Genomic DNA, 27,899 nt, shown 5'->3' on the forward strand with positions numbered 1-27,899 from the left:
TTTGCTCAGTAAAGACGTTATTTCGTCTTCCAAAACCCGTGCAGCGTCCCCCTTGGCCACTGAAACTAACACACCGTTGAACCTGGGTGGTTTCATGGCAAATTGAAGTCTGTATCCGTGAGATACAGTGGATAGAATCCATGGGTGAACTGCGCATGCGCGCCACCTGTCCGCTCTGACAGAGAGAGGTCCTGTGTCGAGCTGTAGTGACGTCACCCCCACGACTCGGTGAGAATCGTATCTCGCCAGTGGAGCGTGAGCTCCCTCTGGTGGCGAGGGGGGTGCATGACATTGATTTATTTTTGTGTTTTTTATTTTGCATCTCGCCCTTGGCTTTGTGCCTGGCTGCGAAAATGCTGTTTTTATTTGCAACAGGTTTGGACAGGGTGGAAGTGTTTGGTGACACATTAACTTGGAGAACCCCTGTGTCTTCTCCCCGTGGGCCTGCCACATGGGAGACTGAACAAGGAGCCCTGGAGAACAAACAACAGCCAGGGTTCCTGAACCACACATGACGGGGTCCTGGTGGTCCCCCTCCATGACTCTTAACTTGACCGGAGGGGGAGATGGAGAAGCTGGGGTTGTTAGGACGCCCGCTTCTTCTTTCCGTCAGTGGGGTGAGACGGGCGGTTCTTTGCTGCGACCGCTGCAAAGGAGTGTTTGCCCCACGGTCTCTGGGCGTCAGACCTGGGCTGCTGGTTGCCCTGCTGACCAGTCTGCCTCTGAGGGCGGGCACTGCTCTGACGTCTCCTCACTGCAGCAGCTGAGGCTGCAAAGGTGGGCTTGGCGGCCTGAGGGGGGCGAGGGGCTTGTCTCCTGGGCAGACAGAGATCAAAGGCTTCTCCCTCCTGCTTTCTGAGGGTGCTGGTTTCCCTCATCCTCTCCAGAGCTGGGCCAAACAGACCTTTGGTGGGGTCGTACGCGGCATCCATCACATCCGACTTCTGTGCATCACTCAGGCTCGAGTGGTTCAGCCACAGGGCCCTCTCTCCTGAGACAGCGAGGCCCATAACTCGGCCACTGCCCTGCACTGCTCCCCGTGAGGAGCGCAGGATGAGGTCATTCACCACACAGATCTCGTCCCAAAGAGCTGGGTTTGGTGCTCCAGAGTCCAATTGGCGGCCCATCTCCTCCAAAATCTCAGCCAGGTACGCAGACAGCAGTGTAACTGCATTCAGAGAACAGACTGACTGAGCTGCATATTTATACATCCTCTGGAAGATGGAAGATGTGACGCGTTCCATCTTACTAGGCAGAGGGATGTTAGAGGAGGCCGAGACAGAGCGGCGATCAGGGTGAAGGTGATGAGCCACTGAAGACTCCACCACTGGGGGTTCGGACAGCCCCAGTTCCTTCATCCCATGGATCTCCAGTTTAGAACATCCTTTGGCGGGGAGCTTGTTCTTAAAGGGACAGGACCAAAAACGGCTCATTTCCCTCATGCACGCAGGCACGGCTGGAAGGAGCTGTTTGGCTGGTGGTTGAGCTGGTGGAAGTCTCTTACCATCATAAAGGTCCCTCTCAGTGCCACCTGCGTCCTGAACTGCAGGCCACTGTATGCCCAGCTTAGAAGCAGCTCGTTTACAGACCTCGTAAAGGCTGCTGTCAGCTGGAGGAGCGACATCAGATGCACTGGAGGGGCGAGAAGGCACTGGAAAAGTGGCATCGTCCTCGTCCTCCTCCATATCATCCAAGTTGAGAATGTCTGAGTTGGCATAGCCCTCAGCATCCTCCTCTGGCTCTACGCCAGGGAGCTCCTCAAAGAGTGGCGGCATGTCTGTATATTCCTCCTCCATCATATCCGCCCAGCTCTTGGTAGCTCGCGGTACATGGGGAGTTTTAGCCACAGCGGTTTCTCCTGACAGACATGGGTCCTGAGGATTAGCGACCGCCACTCTCAGTCTCCTCTCCAAAATTTTCTCTGGCATATCCGCGCAGTGTGGACATGACTGCGGGTCAGCCAGAGACGCCTGTGCGTGTTTAGCACCCATGCACGTAATACACATGGGATGAGGGTCCCTGCCTGAGATGGATGAGCCGCATGACGCGGGACACAGGCGGGATGCAGCCTCTTTGACCTTCGGAACCGGCCCTTTGGCGGGGGTTGCGGTCGAGGACATGGCAGCGGGCGAAGAGAGAGACATTTCGTCGCGCACGGAGATCGCTCACCAAGCACCGTAAAGTCAGCTCGCCGTAATGCGTTAGCTTTACTCTCGGTGACTGATGTAGCTTGTCGGCTAAGACACCGTGCACCCGGCAGATTAGCTGTGATGCTAAGCCCTGCTCGGTAATTAGCGTTAGCACCCGGAGTTTAAGGTCCTAGCCAACGAAACACCGAAGAGTTAGCTCGCCGCGACACGTTAGCTCCGCTCCCGGTAAACACACAGTTAACAAACAAATGTCAACCGTATCCACGCTGACTCGCCGCAACGCGTTAGTCTGTGGGTAACTGATCTACAGTTAGCCGACCCCCGGTAGATAATACAGGGTGGCCGGTGGAGCAGCTCGCCTTGACGCGGACACTACACCAAGATCAAGTGGAAAACTTCTTGCGAAGAACTTACTCAGCAAATCCAGACGTAAGCCAGGGACTGCGTTCGGCGACGAGGACCTTAACGGCGCGTCTGCGAACAGTTTAGCAAAACCAAGCTAGCCCGAATAGCTGAGGGAGCTTCCACAACAGTTTCTTCACGGGAAGAAAGCGAGAATGATTTTGAGGGGCGGGTCGGCTGTGATAGTATGAAGGGGGCGGTGCCCCAGCACAGCTCGACCTGTCTGTCACTGACAGACGTGGTGCCATTGGAGCTTCCCTGGTTGGTCATGCCAAGGCGATATCCCATAGTGAAACACCGAACGAAGTTAGAAAAAGAACACCTGTTTGTGTGATTTCTAACATACACCTAATATTATTACGCTTTAAATCAGTGTGGCTACCTTCTATGAAAAGGAGAAGAAAAAATGTCTAACTTCTCTTAACCTCTCTATCCAAAACCTGACTACCTGTATGCTACCACAACGTCATTATTGTGAGGGTGACTGAGTTGAATATCACTTTTAATCTTTCCAACCGAGGAAATGATTAAAACAGACTCATTTTCAGGAGGAGAAATGACAAGCTTTCACATGGAGGTTTTAATTTACATGTAGATTGTGGTATTACATCACACACTGAATAGGGAAGTAAGACATAAAGGTTATCGGGCAGAATTTAAGTTAGAAGAGATAAAGAGCTCGTCAGTGAAGGAACATGTAAGAACACGTTTTTGTTGCACAAATGGGAATTTGGTTGCAAACCTGCTCCGATTAGATATTTCCTACACAACTAATGAACTAATTAACTCCACTATGTAGACTGTTTAAAAACAAGGACACAATAAAAGTCAAATGGTAATTTTTGAGACAGCACTACCTGAATTCAATGTCTTCAAAAAATGCACAGAAACACACGTACAACACACACACACACGCGCACACACACGCACACGCACACACATGCACACCTTCTCTCGTACCGTATCTGCTGAGGGACTTGGTGAAGGTGGAGGAGTTGGAGATGTTGTAGGCTGAGTTCTGTTTAGGCACGAGGGCGATCACTGAGCCATCTGTCACCTGAAATACAACATTCATGATCTGTGAGCACAGCAGAGAACATCCAGCATTGAGACAAGAGTTTAACGACACCAAAACGACCAAACTTCCTTTGTTGTCTGCTTCTTTAAGGGTACGATTACTGTAAGAGATGATTTTACATGAACTAAACGCTCACAGTACCTGGTAGTGAGCCAGGGTGTTGAGCCTCTTCCAGTCATTGTCAATCTTCGTGGTGACGTCCTCGTCCTGCAGGATGATGCGAGCCATCCTGCCCTGCCGCCATTCTGTCACACAAAATAACGGAGTGTGAGTGTTGTGTATTTTACAATAAACTTTTATTTAAATAATAATAAATAAATATATATAAATATGTATATATATATGTATATATATATATATATATATATATGTATATGAGAGAGACAAACATGGGAAATTCCAGAGGGCACTTCTCAAAGATGCAAGTGACTTTGCACCATTACCTTCCTTCTTCAAACAAAATGAAGTAGCTGGGACTAAGGCTGCCAGAAGTAATGTTCAGTGATTCAACAAAGTTAGAATCTGTACGACACTAAAATTTCAAAGACTTCTGAAGCCTCGCTTGAATTTATTTTCTGCACAATCACCTCTCCTGCCTGAAGGGCCCCCTCCTGTTTGAGAGAACCCTCGACATGATTCCCACTTTCCCTCCCTGTCGTAGTGCACCTGTGCTCTGTGTCTATAATTGGTATGTGTGTGTGTGTGTTGAGTGTGCGAGTCTTAAAGCTTCCTCTCCTCTTACCCAGGTCCATATCTGAGGCTTTAGGTCTCTGTGAGTATGGTGTACCCTTGTACACGGCATCCAGCAGCTTCTCCTTCACCTGCGTCACTGTGTCACAGTTCAGACTCTTCACTGTCACCTCTGGAGCATTTTCATTCTCTGGGTTCACACAGTGCAGCGTCTACAGAGGTTGGTGGTCACAGGTCACAGTTAGAGCAGGAAGTCAGCACGTTAATTATTGATGATTTTTGACCTGGAAACAAACACTTCGCACAGAATTTCAGAATCAATATTTGTCCACGGAACAATGCACACTCAGCCTTTTATTATATTAAGATTGTTTTTATTATCGAGTTGAAACTAGGTCGGGGGTGAATGACCTGCATTGTTGCGTATAAAGACAGTTAACCAGCTTACAGAGGAACTGAAGAAGCCTCTTAAATGAGAGGTGAAATGTCTTCACCTTTACTAAAAGAAGTTCAGTCCAGTTTCTTAACTCCTGAAAATTATTATTAAGGGCATTTTATCCAAATCAAATGGTCCCGTTGGTTTTGCATTTGTCTTGTGTTTAGATCATAAAGATCAGAGGACATTTGTGGATGAAAAATGAACATGAACACTCTTCCGCAGCAGCTGATGTACGGGCCAAGTGTCCCTGCGTCCACCAGCATGTGTGTGTGTGTGCATACTAACCAGAGTCTTGTAGTCAATCTGCTGCCGGATGAGTTTGTCCTCGCTGAGGGAGTAGCGGGCTTCTCCTGTGATCGCGTCGATCGGTCCCTTCTCCATTTGCTGCTTCATGGCACAGTACAGCATGAAGAGAGGTTCACCCGCACACTCCTGGAGACAGAGACACGGGAGGAGGTGGGAAGTGGACGGATGAGACGAGAGAAAAGAAACAGATTGTCAAAAATGCTAACTATGAATGCAAACTGTGCAAAAAAAGTCAACCACAAGCACGGCACGAGACAAGGCCGTGGCCTTTGTGCGCTAACAGAGAACTGGTTTTCTCTCTACAGTAGTAGTTTTAAGGGAAAAACAACTCACGAGTGTGTGTGTGTGAATGTGATTGAGTGAGCAGGAAGGAGAAAATTCACAGAAAGTGTGAGTGTAAGTGAGTGGAAATTGATGGAGGAGTTAATAGAAGGTTAATGACTGAGGGGTGAAAAACGCTTGGAGAAGCACTTTGGTGCGTGAGACGTGTCAACCAGGCAACGAGCGCTGGGATGTTGGGACCCCTGTCTCTCTCTGACTCTCTCTCTCTTTTGCTCACTCAGTCACATTCTGACGGCCTGACAACTAAACAGCGTCTGCTTTATTTACGTCACAGCGGAGTATTTGAATCAAACGAATGAATTAAGTTAAACGAGTGATTCACGTTTTCTAACGTGCATCATCTTGCTGGCTCCGGGCAGAGGACGTGTGTGTGTGTGTGTTGTCGTCCTGCCCTCTGTCCCTCAGCTGAGCATGTTGACGCTTCATCACATGTCAGTCAGCTTGGTGAGCTGTCAGATAAACTCAGTGGGATCATCTAGCACTGGCCACCTCCTATGGAGAATAAACAGCACACCGACAGATGTCCTCTCTTTCTCACAGCATCAAAATCAGTCTCCTTCAGATGCCACCAGTATGGAAAGGCAAGACTGAAGCTGAATTGCATGTATACTTGGCTTTTCCACTGTTATTTAACAGCTTTTCTTTTCATTTCTATAAATTTAAGGGGTAGTGTGTAACATTTAGGAGGGTTAACTGGCAGAAACTGAAGATGCTACCCACCAATGTTTGTAGAAATGTGTGATCTAGGGCTGCAACTAAAGATTATTTTCATAATTGATTAATCTGATGATTATTTTCTCGATTAATCGAGTATCTGCTTTGTCTATAAAATGTCAGAAAATGTTTATCCGTGTTTCCCAAACCTCAAAATGATGATGTTCTCAAATGTCTTGTCTTGTCCACAAACCAAAATCTTTCAGTTTTAATGATGTTTTTTGTCAAATGGAGCAATGAAACCAGAAGATACTCAGATTTAAGAAGAAAACCAAATAATTAATTATCAGAATAGTTGACGATTAATTTACTAATTCTTTTAATCATCGATTAATTGTTGCAGGCCTAGTATGATCAATATAAATTAAAAAAATATTCGTTTTCGTACCCTTAGAATACGCCTTTTATATGTTCTTAATGCAGTGGCCTTTCTGAAGCACAATATTCTGAGAGCAGCCCAAACGAGGACGAGTGTTGTGTGTTTTAAAACAGAAACTACTTCATTCACATAAACCTGATGCATTTACTGACACAGAAGGAGGAGGAAGCAGCAGAGAGAGTTGTGAAAGTTTGTTTACATCCTGTCTGGTATGTGAACGCCACTGTAATTCCCTGGTGCATTATGGAAAGCGAGAGGTGAGTGGAGGACTCATTTCTTTTGGTGCATTCTGCAGTTTCACCATTAGATGTCACTAATTCTTACACACTGGACTTTGTTATACCATAATAATAACACGTTTATTACTGCATCCATACACAAAATTTGATAATTGACCCAAAAGCAACAAGGAAACTTGTTCAGCAGCAGAAGGAGAGTAACCATGTGACTCCCATACTCTCTCGTATACAAGTCAGTGCAAAAGAGAACAAGTGAACCCTTAGAATAGGTTAATGGACAAAAGCTTTTTTCCTCTCTCTTCTGTGCTCTTTTGTGGGTTTGCTCTCTCCTTCCTTTGAACAACTACTTGACCTTTACTCATCTCTATTCACACCTGGCTGAACCTTGAAATTGTTCCTGGCTTTTCTTTTACGTGACCCCAGACACACAGAGAGAGAAAGAGAGGTGCTGAAATGCAGAGGTTAGATGAAAGCTTGTCTTTTAACCTTGCTCATCAGTTCTAATTTTCCCGTTTCTTTTATTTCAAATTCTCACTCTGGTTGAACTCTTTGTTCATCTTAGAGCCTTCATTCGCCTCACCTGCATAACCACTTCTGCCCATTTCCTAAAAAATATTCCTCTCTCTAAACTTCCACCTTGCTCTGCTCTTTTTCTGTAGTTCTTTTCCTAAAACTTGTAATTATGTGTTATAAAACAACCCAAACAAATTCCCTCGTAAGAAACTCCCCATTCTCTGAACTCAAATCCAGCTGTCCAGTCTCGCAAACCAGGCCAAAATACACACATGCATGCACACACAAACTTTACACACACACACGGACAGACAGATGTTTACTGCGACCCCCAGTGGTTTGGCTGGTTTGCTGTCCACCAGAACGCCTATCCTGGCAGGGGTTTGAGGCCCCGCTGCTAACTGATTAGCTGCAGTAATGTTTGGATGTGGAGAATGTGTGTGAATGTGTGAGTGTGTGTGCAAACAAGAATTTAACACAGTTTAAGCCTCAATTATTCCCTCTGATTCCATATCAGAGAGAAATGAATTCAAAGGGAGAAAAGACAGAAAAAACAAATGAGAGAAAGCATTTGTGTAAAGCTTCCTCTTTTGCCGAGACAAAGAGGAGACAGGTTAGTCCAACAGGCTTCAGTGATCACAACAACACAGCCAGCTCTGTCTGACTCGGGCTTCAGACGCAGTTCATTCCTCAGTTTGGAGGAAGCACATGAAAGGCAGAGTTAAGGGACATGTCACCTGCTGTCTTCAGCCTTATCTAATACTGCAGCTGTGAGTGCGTGTGCTTGTGTTGAAGAGGCCTTTTTGTTTACGGTTAGTACTGCTTTAAAGATTTGAATTTTACCTTGAGGAACTTGTAGAGCAGGAAGGTGAACCAGTTGGTGAGCATCTTCTCAGCGACCGACTCCGTCCTGGGAGAGACGTGAAAGCAGGGTGGGGGAGAAGGTGAAGAGTGAGAGGGAGATAAAAGTAAAATGGGGTGAGAGGATGGCGGTGAAGGAAAACAAACGCACACGTCTTCATTACAAATGCAGCAATTAGTATAATTCGCTAACTTCTCTCATTCATCACAAACGTGCAGTGTAATGGAGGGAACCTCAGACTCACACTCTCACACACACACGCACGCTAACAACTGATGACTGAATGAAAACAAAGCAATTAAAAGCCATTGTAATTAATGGACTTATTGTGTCTAATGTGTTAAATGGCTGAAAATGACACAGCTGGCAGGGGGCCAAAAAATAAAGTTCTCCTCTCTCTGTATCATCATAACATTTACCTTCACCATCCTTCCTTTGTTTTGCATTAATGAGGAAGACTGCAAATTTATTCATTCATTGTTTTTTTTACGCGAGATGAAAGGGAATGCACATGAACCGTCTTCAATTTTCCACAGTCGTCTGCTGATTACTGGTTTGTCTAACTGGGGCATGCTTGTATACTGATGGTAAATATGAGTCTTTTTTTGTCATTAGCATGCCACAAGTTGCCAAAAGGTGAGCACGGGTGCATTTGGCTGAGTTATGAGAGCATATAGAAGATATTTTCTCGCCCAACTCCGCACAGAAGAGCTGCCTTTTTAGTGACACAAGAGGAATAGCAAAAGAATATGAAAGGAAAACACAGGAAACTAGGCCACTGCGGTTATGAATCCAGTGAAGGCCTTTAGCAGTAACAAGACGTGAACTCCTACGCTGCTGCAAGCCTCCCTGTTCGACTGTGGTTTGATGTATGTAGAGCATTGTTTTTTCTCCCCTGGTTGTCAGCAGACCATACCGGATGAAAGATGAGGCAGAGTGAAGGATTGGGGGACAAAGGACGAAGGAGATGAACACACCTGGACAGAACACGCTCATGGGCATGTCAGCATTTGATACTGGGCGACTTGTAACATCATCTCACTAATGTTGAATAATGTGCCAGCTCTTATCTTTCTGACATTTTTCAAATGTGCTACAGGAGGAGGAGTCGACACACGGCAACTCCCAGACGATAATGTACAAATCAAAACAAATGAACATGATAGAGCTTTGTTTCACCACAGGCGATCAAAATCCACAAGAGAGCCCACTATTACAATGTTCTCCTCTGCTTTGCTGTGCATACAGTGTGTCTAAAAATAAAAAAAATTGAAGTCTATCTTTTGCAGTAAAAAGACCAAAAACAGGGTGATCCATGTGTAATAATTGCCAAGCTTATTAATGCCAGCTCCCGAGGCTAGTGTAGTTAACAGGGACGGCGTGTTGTGACCGTGTGCCCCAAGAGGGGATTGGAAAAGGCTTCACACCGGCACACTGGCTGAGAAACATTTATTTGATTAGATTTTTAATTAAATATCTCTCTAAGGAGTAGGAGGAAAAAAAAACAGAACTTTTTATCATTTAATGTCTAATTCCAATTTATTTGGAGACAGGCCATTTCTCTAATTGTATCTTTCCTTAAATACAGTATGTGTATCTTTTCCTGGCTGTCTGCAATTCTTCATTCTAATTTCTCTGTTCTCTCGCTGTTTTGCATTTCTCCACCTTACAAGGGCATGGTATTTTCCTCCCATCATAATTTTGCCCTCTGTTTTTCTCTCTTTCCACACATTTCTACTACATCTCTTTGCAGCCTCCCATGTAAATCTTCCATTTATCTACCTTCACATGTGAACTTCCTGCCATGCCCCACTTCAAATCAGTCGATTGCGTTAGTTATCATGATAAATATGATGATGATTAAAGGTAGATCTTAACAACCAGTGAAAGTTGAAAAAAACATGAAATTGTAACTAAAGTGAACATCTTATCTCTGCCAAGAGTATGTTGAAAAGTCCTGAACACAGGAGGACAAAGAAGGAACAGACCCTAAACCTTTGACCCCCATGTGTAGAAACTATTTGTGCATGTGTGACATGTTCTCATGCAGGGTCTGACTTGGTTCCAACCTTGTCACTTTTCATACCTTCTGAGTAAGAGCTTGGGGTGGTTCTTGCTCTCCAGATTTTTGTCAATGAGGTCTGACAGTAGCTGTTTGAGGACACCAGTTGCATACTCCATCTCCCCTTGCAGCGCCGTCATGATGAGGGAGGCCACGTTGCCTCGGTCTCGCATGGAGAAGGACCGCTGCGCCTCCAGAGTGCGGATAAAGGAAAGCAGGAAGTGCTTTTTGGTAAGCAGCTGGCCAAACAACGTCAGGGCCTTCTCCACATTGGCGGGGACCTGGAGAAAGAGTGAGGGAGGTAATGATGGGAAGGAGTGTGAGGAGAGGGAAGGAGGTTTGGACGAAGGAAAGGTGATCATGTGGAAGACAAAGGGAAGAGAAAATTAAACGGCAGTCAGGATGGAAGAAGGGGATAAAGGTAGCACAGGGGAAGTGAAATGTGTGTGAGGAGAATAAGTTACAGGTGCGGAGAAGAGGGGTTGGAGTGCAAGGAAGAAGAAAAGAGAGGTTAAAAGAAGGGGCGTGAGAGAGAAAAAGGTGTAATTGAGGGGAATAGGCAGAAAAATCAGCAGTATAGACATGCAGCAAAAAAGAGCAATATAGAGGCAGTGAAGAGGGTGAGAGCCGGAATGAAGAGGAGGGAATGGAGATAAGCATTGGTTATGAGTTATAGTTGAGAAATGGATTAATGAGTATGTGTGAGAATGAGGAATATCAGATGAAGGGTACATTGGGGAAAAGAGCCACACATTCACATGCACAATTATATCTGCAATATCTCTCTCTCTCCCTCTCTCTCTTTCCCCCCTCGTTTTTACCTCCCTCCCCCTCCTTTCAACCGATTCTTTTCCTCTCAAAGCGACAGACAGGTCTCCCCCTCTAAAGGCAGAGCAGCGGTGTTTTGAAGTGAGAATGCGAGCTTCATGCTGTAATAAGAAATTGATCTGCCTGCGAGCGCACTACTGTGGACTGTGATTGCCTGGACCAAACAAATGAAAATCCAATGTCGTTCTACACTATCCCTTTGGAATAAAGTTGATGGCACGGGCAGACACCGCTTTGCCACAAAGCTGTGTCGTCGTCGTCGTCCCCCGCAGTTGCCACCTCACATGCATGTCAGTGGACGGCAACTGTGCTGCTCCATGTAATGCACGTGTGAGAGTGTAATATATACAGAGAGAAGATGGAAGTAAGTGCAGCACACGCTGCCCAGGTATATTAATGTTCAAATCTAATTGTGTCGGGCACACTGAAGTGCACATGCTGCATTTCAGTGTCCATGCAGTTCATGTGCGGTTCATGTGAGTGAGAGGGAGCGTTCCCTCTTGAGGGATGAGCAGCAGCAGAGGGGAGAGTGTTTTATTGAACGTGTGAACATTGCTTTCTCAGGAGCCTCAAACAGGCTCGGTCCTGCAGGGGCCATCTATCACTTTCACCAAGTCTAAGTGGAGCTCAGACATTGCTCACTACCCAAAAAGAAGAACTATCCCTTCCCTGTATTAAATCAAAGTGGAGCTTCCCTTATAAATTTTGAGTTATTCTTACTGGTACTGGAACTCTGCTGTAGTTCACTTCTAACTCTATTCGAAGTTATATTTTGACTCAAATCATATTAAAGCAGATATCTTACACATTTTCCCTTCCTGTAAAAAATTGTGTTTAAGTTCCAGTTGATTAATTTGGTCCATTCTTCCTTCCCATTAATCACATAACTTAAAATCTCCTCTTTAAATGAAGCTTTTCTGATTATTCATCGAGTGCTTGTGTGTACATGTGTGCGGCGCGCTCTCTACTGACCCGTACCTCCATCTCCTTGAGCACAGGATGGTCCTCTATCCCAGGGAAGAGGACCCTCATGGCATAGGTGCGGTAGTCCAGGAAAGGGATTCCTGCTCCATCCAGTTCCTGGGTGAGTTCGTGGATGTCGGTCTGCAGTTCTGCAAACGCTGCACAAAAGAGAAGGAAATGTTTTACACATTGCTGGAAGAAAACTAAAAGAAAACACAGCTGTTTTATTTTCAAACAAAGGAAATTATATTATACAGCTTTTAACAGCTTACAGATTGCTTTAATGATTTTGGTGAAACCTTTGTTAATAATCAATCTGTCATCTGACCCAAAACATAGTGACAATTTAAGGACAAAGTCCTTTTATAATTCTTTTGTCTTCTTTTTATCCCAAACAAACAATAGCTTCTTCAAGTGTTAAATCATTTCTTAGCCTGCGGAAATGTCTCAAATTAAAACCAAAAGAAAAAGGAAATGCTGCGGCCACAGTGCATACGAATTTGTCGTCTTCTTTCTCTGACTTTTTATGTCAACCGGATTTCAATACAGCTGGTTACAGACAGTGGAAAGTCACCATAGATGGAACTAAAGAGAAGATGTAGGCGTGTGGAGGAGTAGCAGTGGGAAAGGTGGATGATGTGAGAGCGCAGAGAAAGACGGAGTGAAGAAGCAGAGGGAGGATGGAGAAGAAAGTGCTGTGGTGCAGAGGCTGGAGGGGAGTTCAGGATAGAATTGCACACAGGAACACGAGTCTGTGAGTGCACCTACATTACACGCTACCACCTCACATGTTTGTATTTCAGCAGTCAAACACACACACACACACACACACACACACACTTGTTCCTGTGTTGCCCTTCTGCTGAACACAACCTCGTGCCCGGATGATTTATGTGAGGGCACGTGTCCGTGTTTTTACACATTCTCCATTCTGACCCTATTCTGTGTACTCCACTGGCTTCACAAGTCTCATTTAGAAGGAACACATTGGATCAAATCCATTCTCCCACTTAAATCCCATACAACTGTGCATATAGCCAGTGCTGAACTGCTTCTATGCCATTTTACAAATATAAAACTCTCTTCAGGAAATCAAACACACAGCTATATGGTTCCATTAGCTTGGATCCGTGTGTAAGAGTGTGTGCCCTGTAGCCTCATCCAAAATAAACCAACACATGGATACACAACCCAAACAAATAAACCAAAGCCCAGACTAACAGATGGTTCGTGTCACCCTATCCCTCTCTTCCTATTTTTCTTTTTCTCCCTCTCTCCTGCCTCCAGTGTCTTCTTAGAGGTCACCTCTCGTCCCTATACAGTTTTCTTCTCCGCAAGGTCCCTCCATCTTTTCATTTTTTCCTCCTGTTATCCCCCCATGGCCGTCATTTCTCTGATCCTTCATTTAATTTTATTATTTCATAATAATAATTGACAAGACATTGAGCACAAAGAGTTTCATTACTGGTAATAATGTTACATTGTTACTTAGAATCTTCTTCTCAAGATCTTTCTTACCTCTTAACTCACTTTCCTTTCTTCATCTATTTTTAATGTCTATATTTTGGCTTTCAGCAACATTTTTGTTTGGCTTCTGACTATCCATCACTTATTAATATATATTATTATATTCTAATAACTTCCCTTTCTCTCTGTTGACCCCTTATTTGTCCAGTTTACAGTCAAATATTTGTCCTTCATAACCAACTGTCTTCATATCTAACGTCTCTCAATTTCTAGCAGAATTTTCTGCTTCCCTCGCTGCTTTCCTTTTCTCATAATCTTCCACTCCATCTCTTCTTCTTCTTCTCTGCCCTCACCCTCCTCCTGCCCCTTTCATTTCAGAAGTTGTCCAGCTTATTTATCGCCCTCGCTCTGTCCCCCTGCTTCCATCCATCCTCGTGTTGTCTGCCAGACAGTGGTGACAGCGGAGGACAGACAGGGTCGGGGCACCTGGACTCTACACCTCACACCTCAGCCAATCACTGTTTGACCTGCTGTTTGAGTTTATGTGTGTAAGTGATTGAAGGGAGTTAAAAAAAGGAGAAGGACGTGAAGAGTCGGGTGTCGGGAGGGAGCGGCATGAAGTGTACACACACTAAGTCATCCTGTGAGCAGGTGATTGGCACAGTCCTTCTTGACTCAAGGAAAGAAATTTGCCTGGCAGTGTACAAAGCGCTGGACACTTTACATTTTAAACACTTCAAAATCAATGTCCACTCGTACTCTGCATTAAAGTCTGAGGTGTGGATTTGGGAGGATGTGTTTATTATAGTCTAATCAACCAACATAACTTTTGCTCCTAGCAACTGATCCCAAAGTATCCGTGTCAGTTTATACGAGTAGACTTTTGTTGTTGTTGATTGAATTCTGCCTCTATTTGATCATTGTGAACAGAAATGATGTCACATTATTTGAATGCTGTGCCACTCATCTGACAATGGGTCAAGCAACACTATCAGACCTGCAATCTTTGATGAGTATAGATGTAGCACATATTGTCTTTTATTACAATAAATGTCTTCTTCCATGCAAAACATGGCTCCTACATGCCATTTACCCCATAAGGCAATTTAACTGCTGACAGCTTGAACAGACTCAAGTGTGTGGCGGCCATGAATAGGTATTTAAAACAGGTATTAAATTGATACTAATTCCTTCGATTTGGTCAAGTATAAAAAAAGCAACTGGACATATGACAGCACTATTGATGGATATGTCCCCTTTACTCTCACTTTGCTTTAAAGCGGTTGGAAATCTGCAATCTATGGAGAAATATGATGTTTCCATTTCCTAATCTTTAATTGGAAACACAACAAACATCCAAAACACCATTAACAACGCAAAATGTAAGTAACTGTTGAAACTGAGGTTTGCAAAAACAAAGGAACAAGCATCCTCTTCCCACACACTATTCTTTTCTTGACAGACAAAACAATAACAAAGCATCACCAGATCAGACTACCACTGGAGCTATTCAGCATCCCGTCCAATAAATACATGCTTATGCACTGCTGAGTTAGTCGCCACCTCTTCTCCTGATTTAGTCTCTCCTGCCAAACGCCTCCTACCTCACTAACCCTGACTTTCCCACCTCTGTACTCTTTATCCATCTAACCTCCATCTGTGTGTGTGGACGGCAGTGAGGCCAGCCAGGCTGCCCAACATCTGGTGCTTGGCACAGATCAAAGTACTCCTCTGGTAAAGCCTAATGCCCACACTCGCACACACACATGCAGGGGTACAGTTGGCAGCAAGAGATTGGCAGATATAGAGAGTAAGAAAAGAAGCAAATGGAGTGAGAGCAGTGAGAGAGAGAGAGAGAAATATGATTGAAAAGCAGAAGTATGATGATGAAAAACAACTGGGAGAATACAAGCATAACAAGAGAAAGATCTGAGATGTCAGCAGATGGCGTCTCAGTCAAAACTCACCCTCTTTGCACTCAAGAGCGACTCTGGACTCCAGGTTGTCCATCTGCAGTTGAAGTCGCTTGAGGGTGCGGTCAGCATCACGTGACTTCCTCTTATAAGCTATCAGCACGACAATGATAACCAGCAGGAGCAGGCCACCGCCTCCCCCGATACCGATGATGGCAGGCAGCGTGAGCAGGCTGTCAGAATAGATCTGCAGGGTCCCTGGTGAGTACTCAAAGCCTCCAACACGCACCTAATAGAAAATATATAGAAAATAAATAGCAAAGTTACACTTTTGTTTGTCGAGCAGGTAGATGTCAAACTGCAGTTATACATAACATAACATAACATAACACAGGAGAAAATGATTCACGGGTTTGTTTGCAGCAACACTGGACAGACGTCAAGTCACTGCTGTAAAGCATTTTCATTAGAAGGTAAATCAGCTGCTGCCGTCAACATCAACAAGCTTGTCATGTATAGACTGTTCACAAACATTATTCTGGCTTTTTTACAAACATATTTACAGGAGCGACTTTACGGTTCCAAATGGCGATGACGATTAAATGACCAATTTTACAGGCTATACAAATCCAATATAATGATAAAAGCATAAAGGAAAGGTTCAGTGCTAAATTGCTAAATCTGTCAGGCTCTCCAAAACTCTATATCTGGGTTAGGAGGCAACATCCAAACCCCAAGGGCTGCCTTTGGAAATGCACGCACACGCACTCACAAACATATTCAACCCTATCACATGAAACCAGCTCGAGTTTTCAGAACATTATGAATAAAAAAGGAGGGTGTGTTTTTCTCCCCTTTCCCAACTTTTATTCTGTCTTCGATTGGCTGATGTCTATGAAATACTAAATAGAAGAAGGTATAAATAGAGTGAGCACAGACCTCTCACGCCCACTAGCCATTTTTGGTCTCTACTGAATATCAATACTCCTTAAATCCCAAGGAGGACGGCAGCCAAACGAGACCAATCAAAAGCCTCTAAGACATAAATACAGTGGCAAACACAGCCAGCGGTGAAGGAGACGGGATGTGGGTGTGTGTGTGTGTGTGTGCGTGTGTGTGTACACAGCTGTATGAATGAGGACGAGAGAAATGTAGAGTAATTGAAGAGATTTAAGTCTGATGGATGGGAAGGAAAGAATGAGATGAATGAATGAATGAATGAATGAAAGGAGAGGAAGTGGATTAATACAAAAAAGATGGATGAACAGCGCTGCAGCAACAGCAGAGAAAACAGGAACTGAATAAGACCGGCCGCAATTAACATGAAAGCTAGATCCTCCAGAAGAAGGTTGGTGAAAAAAATTGACATTTAGGCTGCGTCCATATCCATACAAAGTGCATAAATGCAGTTCCTGATATACCGGCTACGTTTTAGTCCAGATATGCTATTCTATTCTATTCTAAGACATGCTTGAGCATTACACATGTTGTATAGGTTAAACTTGCTGACTTTTAGTCACATCATTCCAATCCAAATGTCTAAATCAACAAAGCTGGTAGAGTCCGAAGACTTTTGCACATCACTGCATCCTCTGCAAAATGTTAACTGCATTCTTTTAAACTGTGGAGTAGAAAACATTTAGCTTACAGTCCTTCACAAAAACATTTAAGTTTTACTTACAGTGACTTTGTGTTCTCCAGTCAGGTTAGGCCATTCGCACAACAGCTGGCTCTCAGACAGGGTGAGAACGCAGGGTGTCTCCCCAATCAGCACGGTGTAGTTCAGCTTAGTGTTTCCTGGGGCTGCAGGGATTAAGTTACGGCCCTGGAAACACACACACAAACACACAAATAAACAAACACGCGCTTTGGTTAATTACACATGGTCCCAGTCTGAGGTGGTTGACATGAATAGAATGATGATCCCTGGGTATAAAAGCAAAAGTGTTCACTCCTGCTCTGATGTCTAGAGAAAAGAGAACCCGCTTTCTGATTGGCTGGCAGGTGTCAATAGTTCAGTGGCAGCTTTAAATCCCTGTGCATGGTACTTTCAACCGCAGGTAACCATAGCAACAGTGCTTCTGCCTGAAGCTACCAGATTATACCTGGCAAAGCGAAATCGACCAAAAATATGGGTCTTTATTTTATGATAGCAAACTATCCTATGCACCCTGGCGTAGAAAGGTATCGTTAAATAAAATATAACTTTTATTGATCACTTTATTTTATCCACATATTGTGTTTGTCAGAATAGGGTGTATTACAGCCAATGTGTTGTACAAATACATGTACCTCTTCCTCAACCTACCTTAATATTATTTGCGGAGGGGAAGGAATTAATTGCTGGAAAATCTTGATGAACATCTAATTCATCTGCAATTTTTTAATGGGATGCAGTTTTTAAGCTGCTTATTTCTAAAATTCTTTACCCAGAGCATCGTGGGGCAATCAGAGCTTTTCATTACTGAATAATATTTAGAGTTGGAGAAAAAAGAGATGCAGGATTCTTCATTTCTAAACCCTCTGCATGATTGGCTGAGAGAGAAAAAAAAAAGGCTTTAGTCTTCTATGAAATTGCATGATGATTTTGCCCCTCGCTCCTGAAAGGCTTTGAAGTTGAAGAGCAGAGGTACAAATGACAAAAAGACAGCGTCTGTGGGTGAGGGCCTGGATTCAAATGTGTTCTACCTCTCTGGCTTAAAGATTAAACATGGCTATGAAGTCTGTCTTCAGAAGTTACCTTCTGAGGTGGATGTTTTAGAAGTTACACAAAACCAATTGGAGACAGCAGGTGGAGAAAATAAAATGTTTTCAAGGTTGAGATATATCTGAAACAAAGCTGTGTTTAAAGGAAACCTCTCAGAGCAGGAGGATATGTGTACAGGAACATTGAGAGGATATCATTTTAATTGCCTGTTAGTAACTCATTGTGTACTTGTGTTTCAGCATTTTCCTAAACAAACTATAGACTACATGTAAAATACATTGTCTTCTGAATGCAAAAAGCCTTGAAATTTGCAATTTGACAGGCGATACATGCGTTTTTGTTCATAGAAATCACAAGCAACCAGGCTCCTATTGGACAATGCCAGCTGTCAATCACACTGGCGCCTACTCATAAGTGCTGTACTTTATTGTACAGTACTTCACTCTAAATGGGAACATAACTTACATAACTGACATCATGTTCGTTTGAAGAAGAACTGAAACTAGCAATTGAGACGTCAACGTGTACTGACGTTATAAATCCAGTGAGAAATAGACTAATATTCCCATAGACTTCATTACAAAAGGAGTTCTTTTCACCCCATGATGGATAACTGCTATTTCTTTCCTGCTTCCTGGACTCCACTTTTCAAACAGGAACACGGCGTCTTTTTTTTATATTCAGACTATGCGGAGGTCTAATGATATTGCAATTCAGTAAACCTTGCTTCATCTTCATGTTTTTTACCAGGCTTTCAACACCTTAACATTTATTTTAAAAAAAAAAAAGAGGAAAGAATTAGACAAAACAGATGATGAGGACAGACAATAGGACAACAAACACGAACAAAGAAAAAGTGAGGCAAATTCAAGAAACTGGTGGATGTAAAACTAACCCAGGTAAGGGCAAAACACATGAATGCTAAGAGCGCAGGGCAACTTACCTTGAGTATGAGGGGTGAACTGGGCTTCAGCTCTAGCATTCCTGAGGGGCTCAGAGGTTCAAACACAGGGTCCGGGTGGAAATTGAAAGTCTCGTTTACCACCAGCACAGAGCGCACATCATCCATGACAAAACCAATCTCATCTGGACTGGTGCCGGCCTCAGAGAAGACTTTGTCGGATCCGGCCACGGAGGGCGCCAGACACACCATCACGGTGTTGTTGACAACCGTACAGTTCTAGAGAGGGACATACAGAGAGGAGGAGGAGGAAGAGAGGAAGTTTAACTATAATAGGCAGGCAAGAAAATTAAAAATCAAAGTCTGACGAAGAAATTAGAAATATATTAAGGCAGAAACAAGGTTATGTGATGTGAATGATTATAAGCATCTGTAATGACATAATGAGTAAGAGGCTTGCTTAATATTATCCGTGTTGTAATCAGTGTTGATATTATCTGGAAATCCCCAGTGGGGTTGGACACTTAAATCAGTCACCGCAGAACAAATTAGACTGTAATGACACACTGAGAAGCAGAAGAGGTCAGCGAGTAGCTGTTAATGAAACCACAGCACAGCTATGTGACATACTCACGATGCATACGTGCAACATTACAGAGACTGAACAAAACTGTGCAGGGTTGGGTTTGCAGGGGACAGCAAAACCAAAAATGACTGCAAACAGGAGGACAAAAAGGAGAAATGAAGGGATATTTTTACTTTCAGCTAAGAGTCGGGGTGGGATAAAGGTTAGCAAAGCCCTGTGGTGCTAGGTGAGGAGAGGAGGATTTGCCAGAGCCACTTTATTGCTAGTTGACATTTCAAAGGTTAAACTGCTAAAAGGAAATTCAACATCAAAAACAAACAGAAAATGGGCCCTTGGCTGGTTGACCGATGGGTCAAGCGTGTGCGTCGGTGTGTGCACGTGTGTATTGTCTGAAAATGACTTTTTCCACAGAGAGTCAGAGGGAGACAGTGAGAGAGAAACTGCATTTATTTTGTCAACTAAAAAACTAGTTGCGAGTGTCTGGGTTCAACCACCTACATTCTCTGACTTGGCAGATCCATATTTGGCTCTCATTTTCGGCTCCTTGATGGTTGCCAGATTGGTCCCAGTAATGGTCAACATAGTTCCTCCGCTAAAAAAAAAAAAAAAGGAGACACAAAACAATTTGTAGAGAATAGACAAACATAATTATACAGTGGCACCGGGAAAATAAAAGCACTTCTATGTGCAACTGTGTGTTACATATAGTACATCTCTCTCCTGCTGTACTTTTTTCTTGCAGGATCCAAGTACATACACTATTCAGTAGAGGGATCAGTAGAAATAAATGTTAATAAATCTGTTCTCGGTGGGAGACAAGAGGCCCTCCAGTTGGCGATTTACCATTAATGCTTGCTCCTGCTGTAGCCTTTCACTTGCTTATTCATGAAAGCCCATTTTCAGATAATGATAGCAATGCCAAAGTCCTGGCATGAATGTTGAAAGCTTGTTTAAAGTGATATGAAGGCTGGAGGGAAGAGCGTATATGTAGCATCACTCCTGAGAGCCGGAGCTTTTGGCCTCTCCTCACCACCTCTCGAAAGCCAGGGAAGATAGTGTTTTCATCGTGTTCAAATTGTGCTATTTTTTTTATTTTTTTATTTTTTTTTAAGCACGAGATAGACTCCACAACTGAACTGCTGTGAGTGCCGACATGCGCAGTAACCTTTACACCTGTGACCTATTCAGGTCTATGTGACGCTGACCAGTACAGACACGGGTAATATGGGTGAGAGCCGTGTTCTCTCACACCACCTTCTTGACGGCCTCTGTTGACCAGAGAGGCTGAACTGTATTTGATGTGAAGTGTTCTGACAGTGGCTAAATCAGCAGAATACAACCAAAAAACTGCAGTTACTTGAAGCCCAGTGACACTGTGACAGCGAAAACCTCACACATTTTGCAGATAATATAATGGCATTTTTCGATAAACTCCAAAAAGAGCATATTTTTCGACAAAGACACCAAACATTTCAGTGGAAGTTTTTTTTTCTCCAACTTTAAAAGTAAGGTAAGTGACAGCTTGTGGGTTTTAATGGCCTTAAAGCTTTAGTCCTTTATTTGTTTTTGCAGCACTTTATTACAGTATTTGTTGAAAAAGGAAATAAAGAAAATCTGGTGTTGTAGGAGACTGGAACAGCTTACAAAAAGTGCATCCCATCCCCTCCAGTCTGCTCTGTTATCAAATCTCCACCCTCAAAAGGCAAACACATGGACTGTCTGACAAATCCTAGAAGCCAAGTGGAGAAGAGAGAGCTGCGAGGACCGCTACTTTGATACTGACTGCATCTCGTCTGAATCTAATGTAGAAAACACTAAATATTAACACAAATAGACAGTTCAGCGAGTGACAGATATGTCAGTGAAACAATCTGTTATATAATATATATATATATATATAATTGTGTTTATTGCAGAATTGCGGGGACCAGAAACAACTTTATGTACTGCTGACTATCAAGACTTTATGTTCATACGTGGCAGCGTTCCATCTTTCCACTTATACACAGTGTAGCATATAAGATATATAACATGCAGTGCACTACACAATGTTAACAAGGTGAAATGTCACAAAAACCACTGCAGTGCCACACATTTGTCTCATCAGCGCCGGAGGAACTCCTTCTGAATAGCGGAGAGCAAGTCACTTCAGATTTGTGTTTTGGACAAGGGAGGCTCTGTCCTTTTTGAAACAGCCTCGGCAACAGGGTCACGCAAGGGGAAGGCGCCACACAATAGCTGGGTAAATAAAAGCACGACTGGCCCAGAGGACCATGTGGCCGCTCCTCCGGGAGTTCCGAGTGAAACACCGAGCACAAGCCGAGTGTCGAGGTTATTTGCCTGCGAGCCTGGAGCCAGCACTTTCCTTCTCGTTCCCTTTCGCCAACCCTCAACGTTTCATTCATCTCAATCCAAATGAGTCTTCTCATCTGCTCACACCTCCTTCACATCATGAGAGACATTTGTCTCCCTGCAGAGTTTTAAACGCAGACCCCATTTTCACCTCAACCCCCTGCCATGAAGCAGCAGTGGATTGTTATGCTGCCTGAACTGAAAATGTGTGTGGTGGAAAAGTCTTTTGTGAGCTGTCCTGATGGGTGATACTCCCACAAAAATGCCTGGGATAAAGGCCCCGTTCATGGTATTAATATCCCTCCTCAGTGACCCGAGCGCATGTGGTTAGTGCCAAGTACAGCTGTTCTGAATGCGTCTCCTGTGACCACATAATGTTTGGATCTACCTTCACCAGGCTAACTAATGTCATGTCTTTTTGCAAGAACAAAATTGTGTTTATGACGAATCTGAGGGTACAGATATGTCAGTAACAGAGAAATAAAGAGTTAAAGCACTACTCACGCTGCTGTATCCTGAAATAAGATATTAATCATTGAAAAAAATAAGCTATATGATGATCAGTGTTAATATTGGTACTGAGAAGTGAGTCGGCTGACGACGGATTGTGTCCATGCAGCCCAGGGATGTGGACACGCGTCCTCAAACCACCTGAGGCTGCATTCACAAGTCAGACATGTACTTAGTGCGATCTGGATGTGATTCAGGACTCTGACATTAAGACCAGGTCTGAACGGGGACCTGAACAAAACAAATATGTTACTAAAGACGTATAAAAATGAGAATCAAATAGTAAAGAAGCTGACATACAGTTTGTATTAATAATCAAACTATACTATAGTTAAACTAAATGCGAGAGTCATCTCTGTTTATGAGCGTGTGTCATGTGTTGACTTAGAAAAGTAGAATAGTTTCCAGGTCATACTAGTGAGCCTTTTGTTCCCTCTCGTTTGCACAGGAGATTTTCTTGTGGCTACGTCATCTCATTTCAATAAGTCAAGTGATATTTACAGATACATCTGTGCTGCAGCTCATCAACTATCAGTGCACTGCTTCGGGGGCCTCCTTTACTGCCGTTCCTGCTCCCAAAGATTTACTTTTGAAACATAAAGATAAGCAGAATAAATAAATAATATGCCTTTGAAAAGCAAGATGAGAATGTTCAGTTTCTCCTCGACCCAATTGGGGAATATGCCAGCAGAATTATAGCTTTATTACCTTTTACACTGGCTTCATATTTCACTTTTGAGACAAAAATGGCATTAACGTATGGGCACAAGCACCACCGGGGATTAATGCAGTATTCATGTATGTGTATCTCTTCTACACATCAGCGCACCAAGCAGAATTGCAGATCAAACATTAAGTTGATGTAAATTATAGATAAGTAAATAACCATGTGATGTGGTGACATTTTTTTTTACACAATAATGGAGTTAACTCCTGCATATGGTGCAGCAGAGCTTGAGAAATGCAGCATTCCAACACTGCACACTGACCCAGTATTTCCTCTGGATTATTCACTGTCAAACACTTGATGTATGTAACACTGGTAATAAATCAATCATTCAGTATGGGTCCATGCAGAGTTAAGTCTGGCTACAGTTGTAGACTATATATTAGCTCCTCGCCAGTTCAAAACTGCAGCGGTTGTTTCTTTTTTCCTCGCTGTTTCTCCTTGTTTTGTGTATCGGCTGCTTCTATTATTCACAATTCAAAGCGTGGTGGTGAAAACAGTGTGATGACAGCAAAGGCCAGTTTGGGTCCATTTGAACATAATATTCATGTTATAATAAGTCCAGTGAATTAGCTGAACGTGTTAATCCAACTTCGAGAAATTCTATTTAGTACAATTTCAGTCTGACTAACACTGAAATGCATTTTACTACCACAATAATTAACAAAAAACAAACTGAATCATTCAGTCTTATTTCTGTCACAAAAAAATCCATGTCATAGAATAGAGAACTGCAGCTAAACATTATAAAGGTTAAGAAACAACATGTTTGTAAGCCATAATTGACATTGTTTGAAATCTACCTTTCTTCACCAGAATCCAGAGCCATACATAATGGCCCAGTCCTCTTTATAAGATAATATATTGTATTTAACGGGGTTTTATGACTACTCTATTCCCTATAATAACCCTTCAATATTATTATTATTTTTTAAAATCTATTTTCCTATTACTTGATATAAAAATATCAAAATCCTCCGTTTGTCTGCTCACCTGGCGATACTCCAGTCAGGCTCAATCTTGAGGATGGTGGGATCATCTGTGTAGTTGAACTTGACCTCTGGGTTCCTCAGCTCAGCAGAGTTGATGTCCACCATCACTGGGGTCGTTCCCGGAGCTAGACCCGCCGGGGTCACGCACACTATCTCCCTGCTATTTCGCCTGGAAGAGCAGGAGATGGAGAGAGTAGGGGGAGATAAGGAAGAAAGATATCACACATAAAGGTCTCTCTTAGAGATAACAGTGCACACGGAGGACCAATAGATGAATAGAGCAAATTCTTGAGAAGGCTTTGAACACACAGACAAAATAATGCAGTGAGTGCACATCAGAAAAGAATATCCGTCTCAACCCCTAAATAAGTCATAAATGATTTATTAAATGCGACACAAAAGCAAGCGCACATACATTCAGTGGTGTCACAGATGCCTATCCACGAGGCTGACCATCTTTCACTCTGTCCAGCTATAGTTTTATCAGCCCCAACTACAGAGTGCTGGACTTTAAAGCAGCCCTCTCTTTCTTTCTTTCTTTCTTTATTTATTTTTCCCCCCTCTCTCTATCTGTTTGACTGTCTCCTTCCCTCCTGCGTGCTTCCTGGCTGATAGATCTGAAGTGGCAGATCAGGCTGGTCGGGACTCTGTGTGATGTAACTCCATCCCTGGTGAACAGGCAACCAGCTGTGAAACTGCTGGGAAACTTTGTGCAGCTGCCAGAAACTTTATACGCTCGACTCCAGTGGCTCATTCCACCATGGCCTCCTACGTGTAAGAGGCAAACACTGCTGGCCGAGCAGCAGGTGGGTGGCTATCATGAGGCTGTGTGCTTGCACTTAGAGGTGGTTTTAAATATGCACATAAATAAAGTATGCAACGAGGAGATTAAATTGTTAACTAGGTGTTTAGATTTGCATTTTTTTTTTTTTGGTGACTCATCTTATGCATTATTTCCTGCTGTATATAGAATAGAATAGATGTACTTTATTAATCCCAAACTGGGAAATTAAGAGTGTAGCAGCAGCAAGACACACAATATAGATAGAATACAAATAGAAGAGAATAAAAATATAAAAATAGAATGAAATGAAATTGTGTGTACATAAAAAACTCCTGTGTGGGTTATCTCCTCTGGGTTCTCTGTTTTCCTCCCACAGTCCAAAAAAAACATGCAGATTTGGGGATGAAGCAAATTGGACTGTCTAAATTGACCGTGGATGTCCCTGTGTCCAGAGCGTACCCTGCCTTTCACCCTCATGCCAGCTGGGATTGGCACCAGCGACCCTCATGTGAAGGATAAAAATGTAGAAAATGGATGAATGGGAAGAGCAAACCAGACTGTAAGGCTGGAATGATACCTGGGTGCTGATTGATTTGTGATACTACAGTAGATGTATCATGATTCTATAGAATCGATAACTGTGATTTCCTTTTCCCCCTTAAACTAAAACTTAATGATACTTTTGTAAAAAATATTTTAGTATTTGTGAGCTTTGCCTGCCTGCTCAGTGTTCACTCAATAGCACTGTCAGATACCAAATTAAATTGCTGGTCCAAAATGAAAAGACCCTCCAAAAAACAGGACCCAGCACAAATGTGAGCCTTCAAATGAACATGCTTCAAACTAAACAGACATATCCTGTCAACTCCGCCCTCAGAGGGGGACTGAAGATGGAAGAGAACAACATGGATATATAAGAAACAGGTTTCTCACATTCCACTAGTGCTATGTTTCCATGGAAACCATTCTCACAACACTGTCGCCGTCAAGTGCGCCCGTGGTGCCATGTATGCATTTTTGACAAGGTTGCAGCCACACAAAGAGACCCAAGAGGGGGTACAGAGAGAAAGAGAAGAAAGGGAGTTGCAGAGGGAGATAAGAGGATGAGTGACTCGGGGTAAATAGGGTTTGATTAAAGCGGAGGCCTCACTGAATACAAAGACACATTAAAGACATGGACTCAACCAGTTCATTACTTTGGCCATAAAGGTTATTGTCTCTCAGTGAAAGAAAGGCCAAGGCTATTATGTTCACCTTTCTTGGGATGTGCTACAGAGTTTTAAATTGGCCTTTTGCTTTTCTTTTGATATGATATAAAAAGAACTTGAGAGGTCCAAGCTCATTAGTTTGAACTGTCACTTGTTGCACAAGAGAAAAAAAAACACAGTATAATAAAGACACCAGCATTTTGTAGAATTTGTCCTATGAAAGAAACAAGAAAACCCCAAACAGGACAAACTCCAGTCCTTCAGCTTTTTAGTAAACACTGTATACTGGTTGCTTTCCACTTTAGTTCATCATCAATCTTTTCATCCATGTTTCTTTTCTCTGCCATCTGTCAGACACCATGCAAGAGTGGATTTAGTCCAGAGCTCAGTTCTGTCAGTTTGCCAGGAAGGGACTCAAAGAAACAATAGAGTTCTTGGCTCCAGGAATTAAGAGTCATATCAAATTGGATCTATGTCTCTTCTGCTTGAAATCCTGGCACAATCTCTCACAGAGTGAGAAACAACAGAAGATAACAGTGGCAGATTATTAGAAGAAAAAAAAAAAGAAACATGAAACACGAGCTCCAAAGCAGGCGAAATGCGAGTCACCAGTTACCAGCAACACCATATCATTCCTTTCAAATTATAGTCATATCTCTGACAAAATATGGGTCATGCACATAAGTCATTCAGGTCACAGATGAACAATGGTATCAGCCTGCAGGAGAAAGGCTCCACTGTCATTGTCACAATTGCTGCGAATTACACTACAGCAGCTTTCCATCTGACTGGCTGATTTTTTTTCACACCCATGGTAAATGTAAGGTAGTAACCACACAAGTGAGAAAAAACTGAGGTAGACGGATGTCGACCGTATACATTCTGAATAGTAGAATTAAAATAAGTGTCATAAAATGATTGTGTGTCATGTACCAGAGACATGACGGCTTAAAAAGCTTTTAAAAACAAACCTCCTTGCCTGCAGAAGAGCTCAATATATGTTGAAGTGAGTGTAAGTGCTCTTAACAGCTTTATAAAGCACAGACTTATTTAACAAGTAAAATAAAACATTTTTGTTTTCTGCATATCACCTAAAACACTGGTGTTTTTTTTTATACACATTTTGAGTTCTTCAGAAACACTAACCTTTCAAACCGACAAGGGTTAAGTCCTATCTTCACAGACACAGCACTACCCGCGTTAAGATGACTGCCGTCAATGGTGATCCTGGTTCCTCCAGACAGTGGACCCGTGGAGGGATGGACTCGGGTAAAGTAGGGAGACTGAGGTGGGACACACAGGCAGAGAACAAGCAGGTCAAGCTTAGGGTCAAGGTCAATGTTTGGCTGTGTCATGCACGTAACCAAAGCCCCATCACCACTGATCAAAAAAACCCATTAAATCCCAGGTTTTTAACAGGTTTTTGATCAGTTCACTTCCAGGTCAAATGTGGGTTTTTACCAGATTAGTTTACTTTATTTAATTACTAACTCAACAAAATGGTTACTTTTCCAGCACGTTTGAAATGTCAAATTGTACACACAGTTGATGCAGAGGTGAATAAAAGGTCTAAGTGGAGTTTACTTGGGTTAAAAAATCCTTTTAGTGTGGAAGAGGCTAAGTAAGAAAGTAACACTTACCACAAAGGTGAAAGCCTTGGTAGAGACTGCTTTGTAGTCGGGGTGAAGGCAGTCCCTCACACACACTTCCACCTGAGCCTCCTGTACCCTGTAACCTGTTGCATCATTGAGTCGACACACAATCCTGAAAAGACGGAGAGACGGA

The 27,899-nt window shown here is 43.1% G+C and overlaps 1 protein-coding gene across 4 annotated transcripts in view; it reads right to left on the reverse strand.

Moving 5' to 3' along the window:
* Positions 1-27,899, reverse strand: part of LOC131460305 (plexin-A1-like) — a 202,969-nt gene that overhangs the window by 12,420 nt on the left and 162,650 nt on the right. Inside the window, exons 14-27 of one of the 4 annotated variants that reach the window (XM_058630649.1) lie at positions 27,755-27,878; positions 27,261-27,397; positions 24,124-24,291; positions 20,040-20,133; positions 18,998-19,234; positions 17,029-17,172; positions 15,402-15,636; positions 11,977-12,125; positions 10,201-10,457; positions 8,096-8,162; positions 5,045-5,191; positions 4,373-4,532; positions 3,772-3,875; positions 3,501-3,609 (exon numbers count right to left, since the gene is read on the reverse strand). In XM_058630649.1, the coding sequence (XP_058486632.1) occupies positions 3,501-3,609; positions 3,772-3,875; positions 4,373-4,532; positions 5,045-5,191; positions 8,096-8,162; positions 10,201-10,457; positions 11,977-12,125; positions 15,402-15,636; positions 17,029-17,172; positions 18,998-19,234; positions 20,040-20,133; positions 24,124-24,291; positions 27,261-27,397; positions 27,755-27,878 (2,132 nt within the window). The remainder of the gene's footprint in view (positions 1-3,500; positions 3,610-3,771; positions 3,876-4,372; positions 4,533-5,044; positions 5,192-8,095; positions 8,163-10,200; positions 10,458-11,976; positions 12,126-15,401; positions 15,637-17,028; positions 17,173-18,997; positions 19,235-20,039; positions 20,134-24,123; positions 24,292-27,260; positions 27,398-27,754; positions 27,879-27,899) is intronic. The other 3 variants (XM_058630653.1, XM_058630650.1, XM_058630652.1) reach the window with 3 other exon arrangements.

The sequence above is a fragment of the Solea solea genome, chromosome 6 (genome assembly GCF_958295425.1).
Source record: "Solea solea chromosome 6, fSolSol10.1, whole genome shotgun sequence".
Classification (NCBI taxonomy): domain Eukaryota; kingdom Metazoa; phylum Chordata; class Actinopteri; order Pleuronectiformes; family Soleidae; genus Solea; species Solea solea.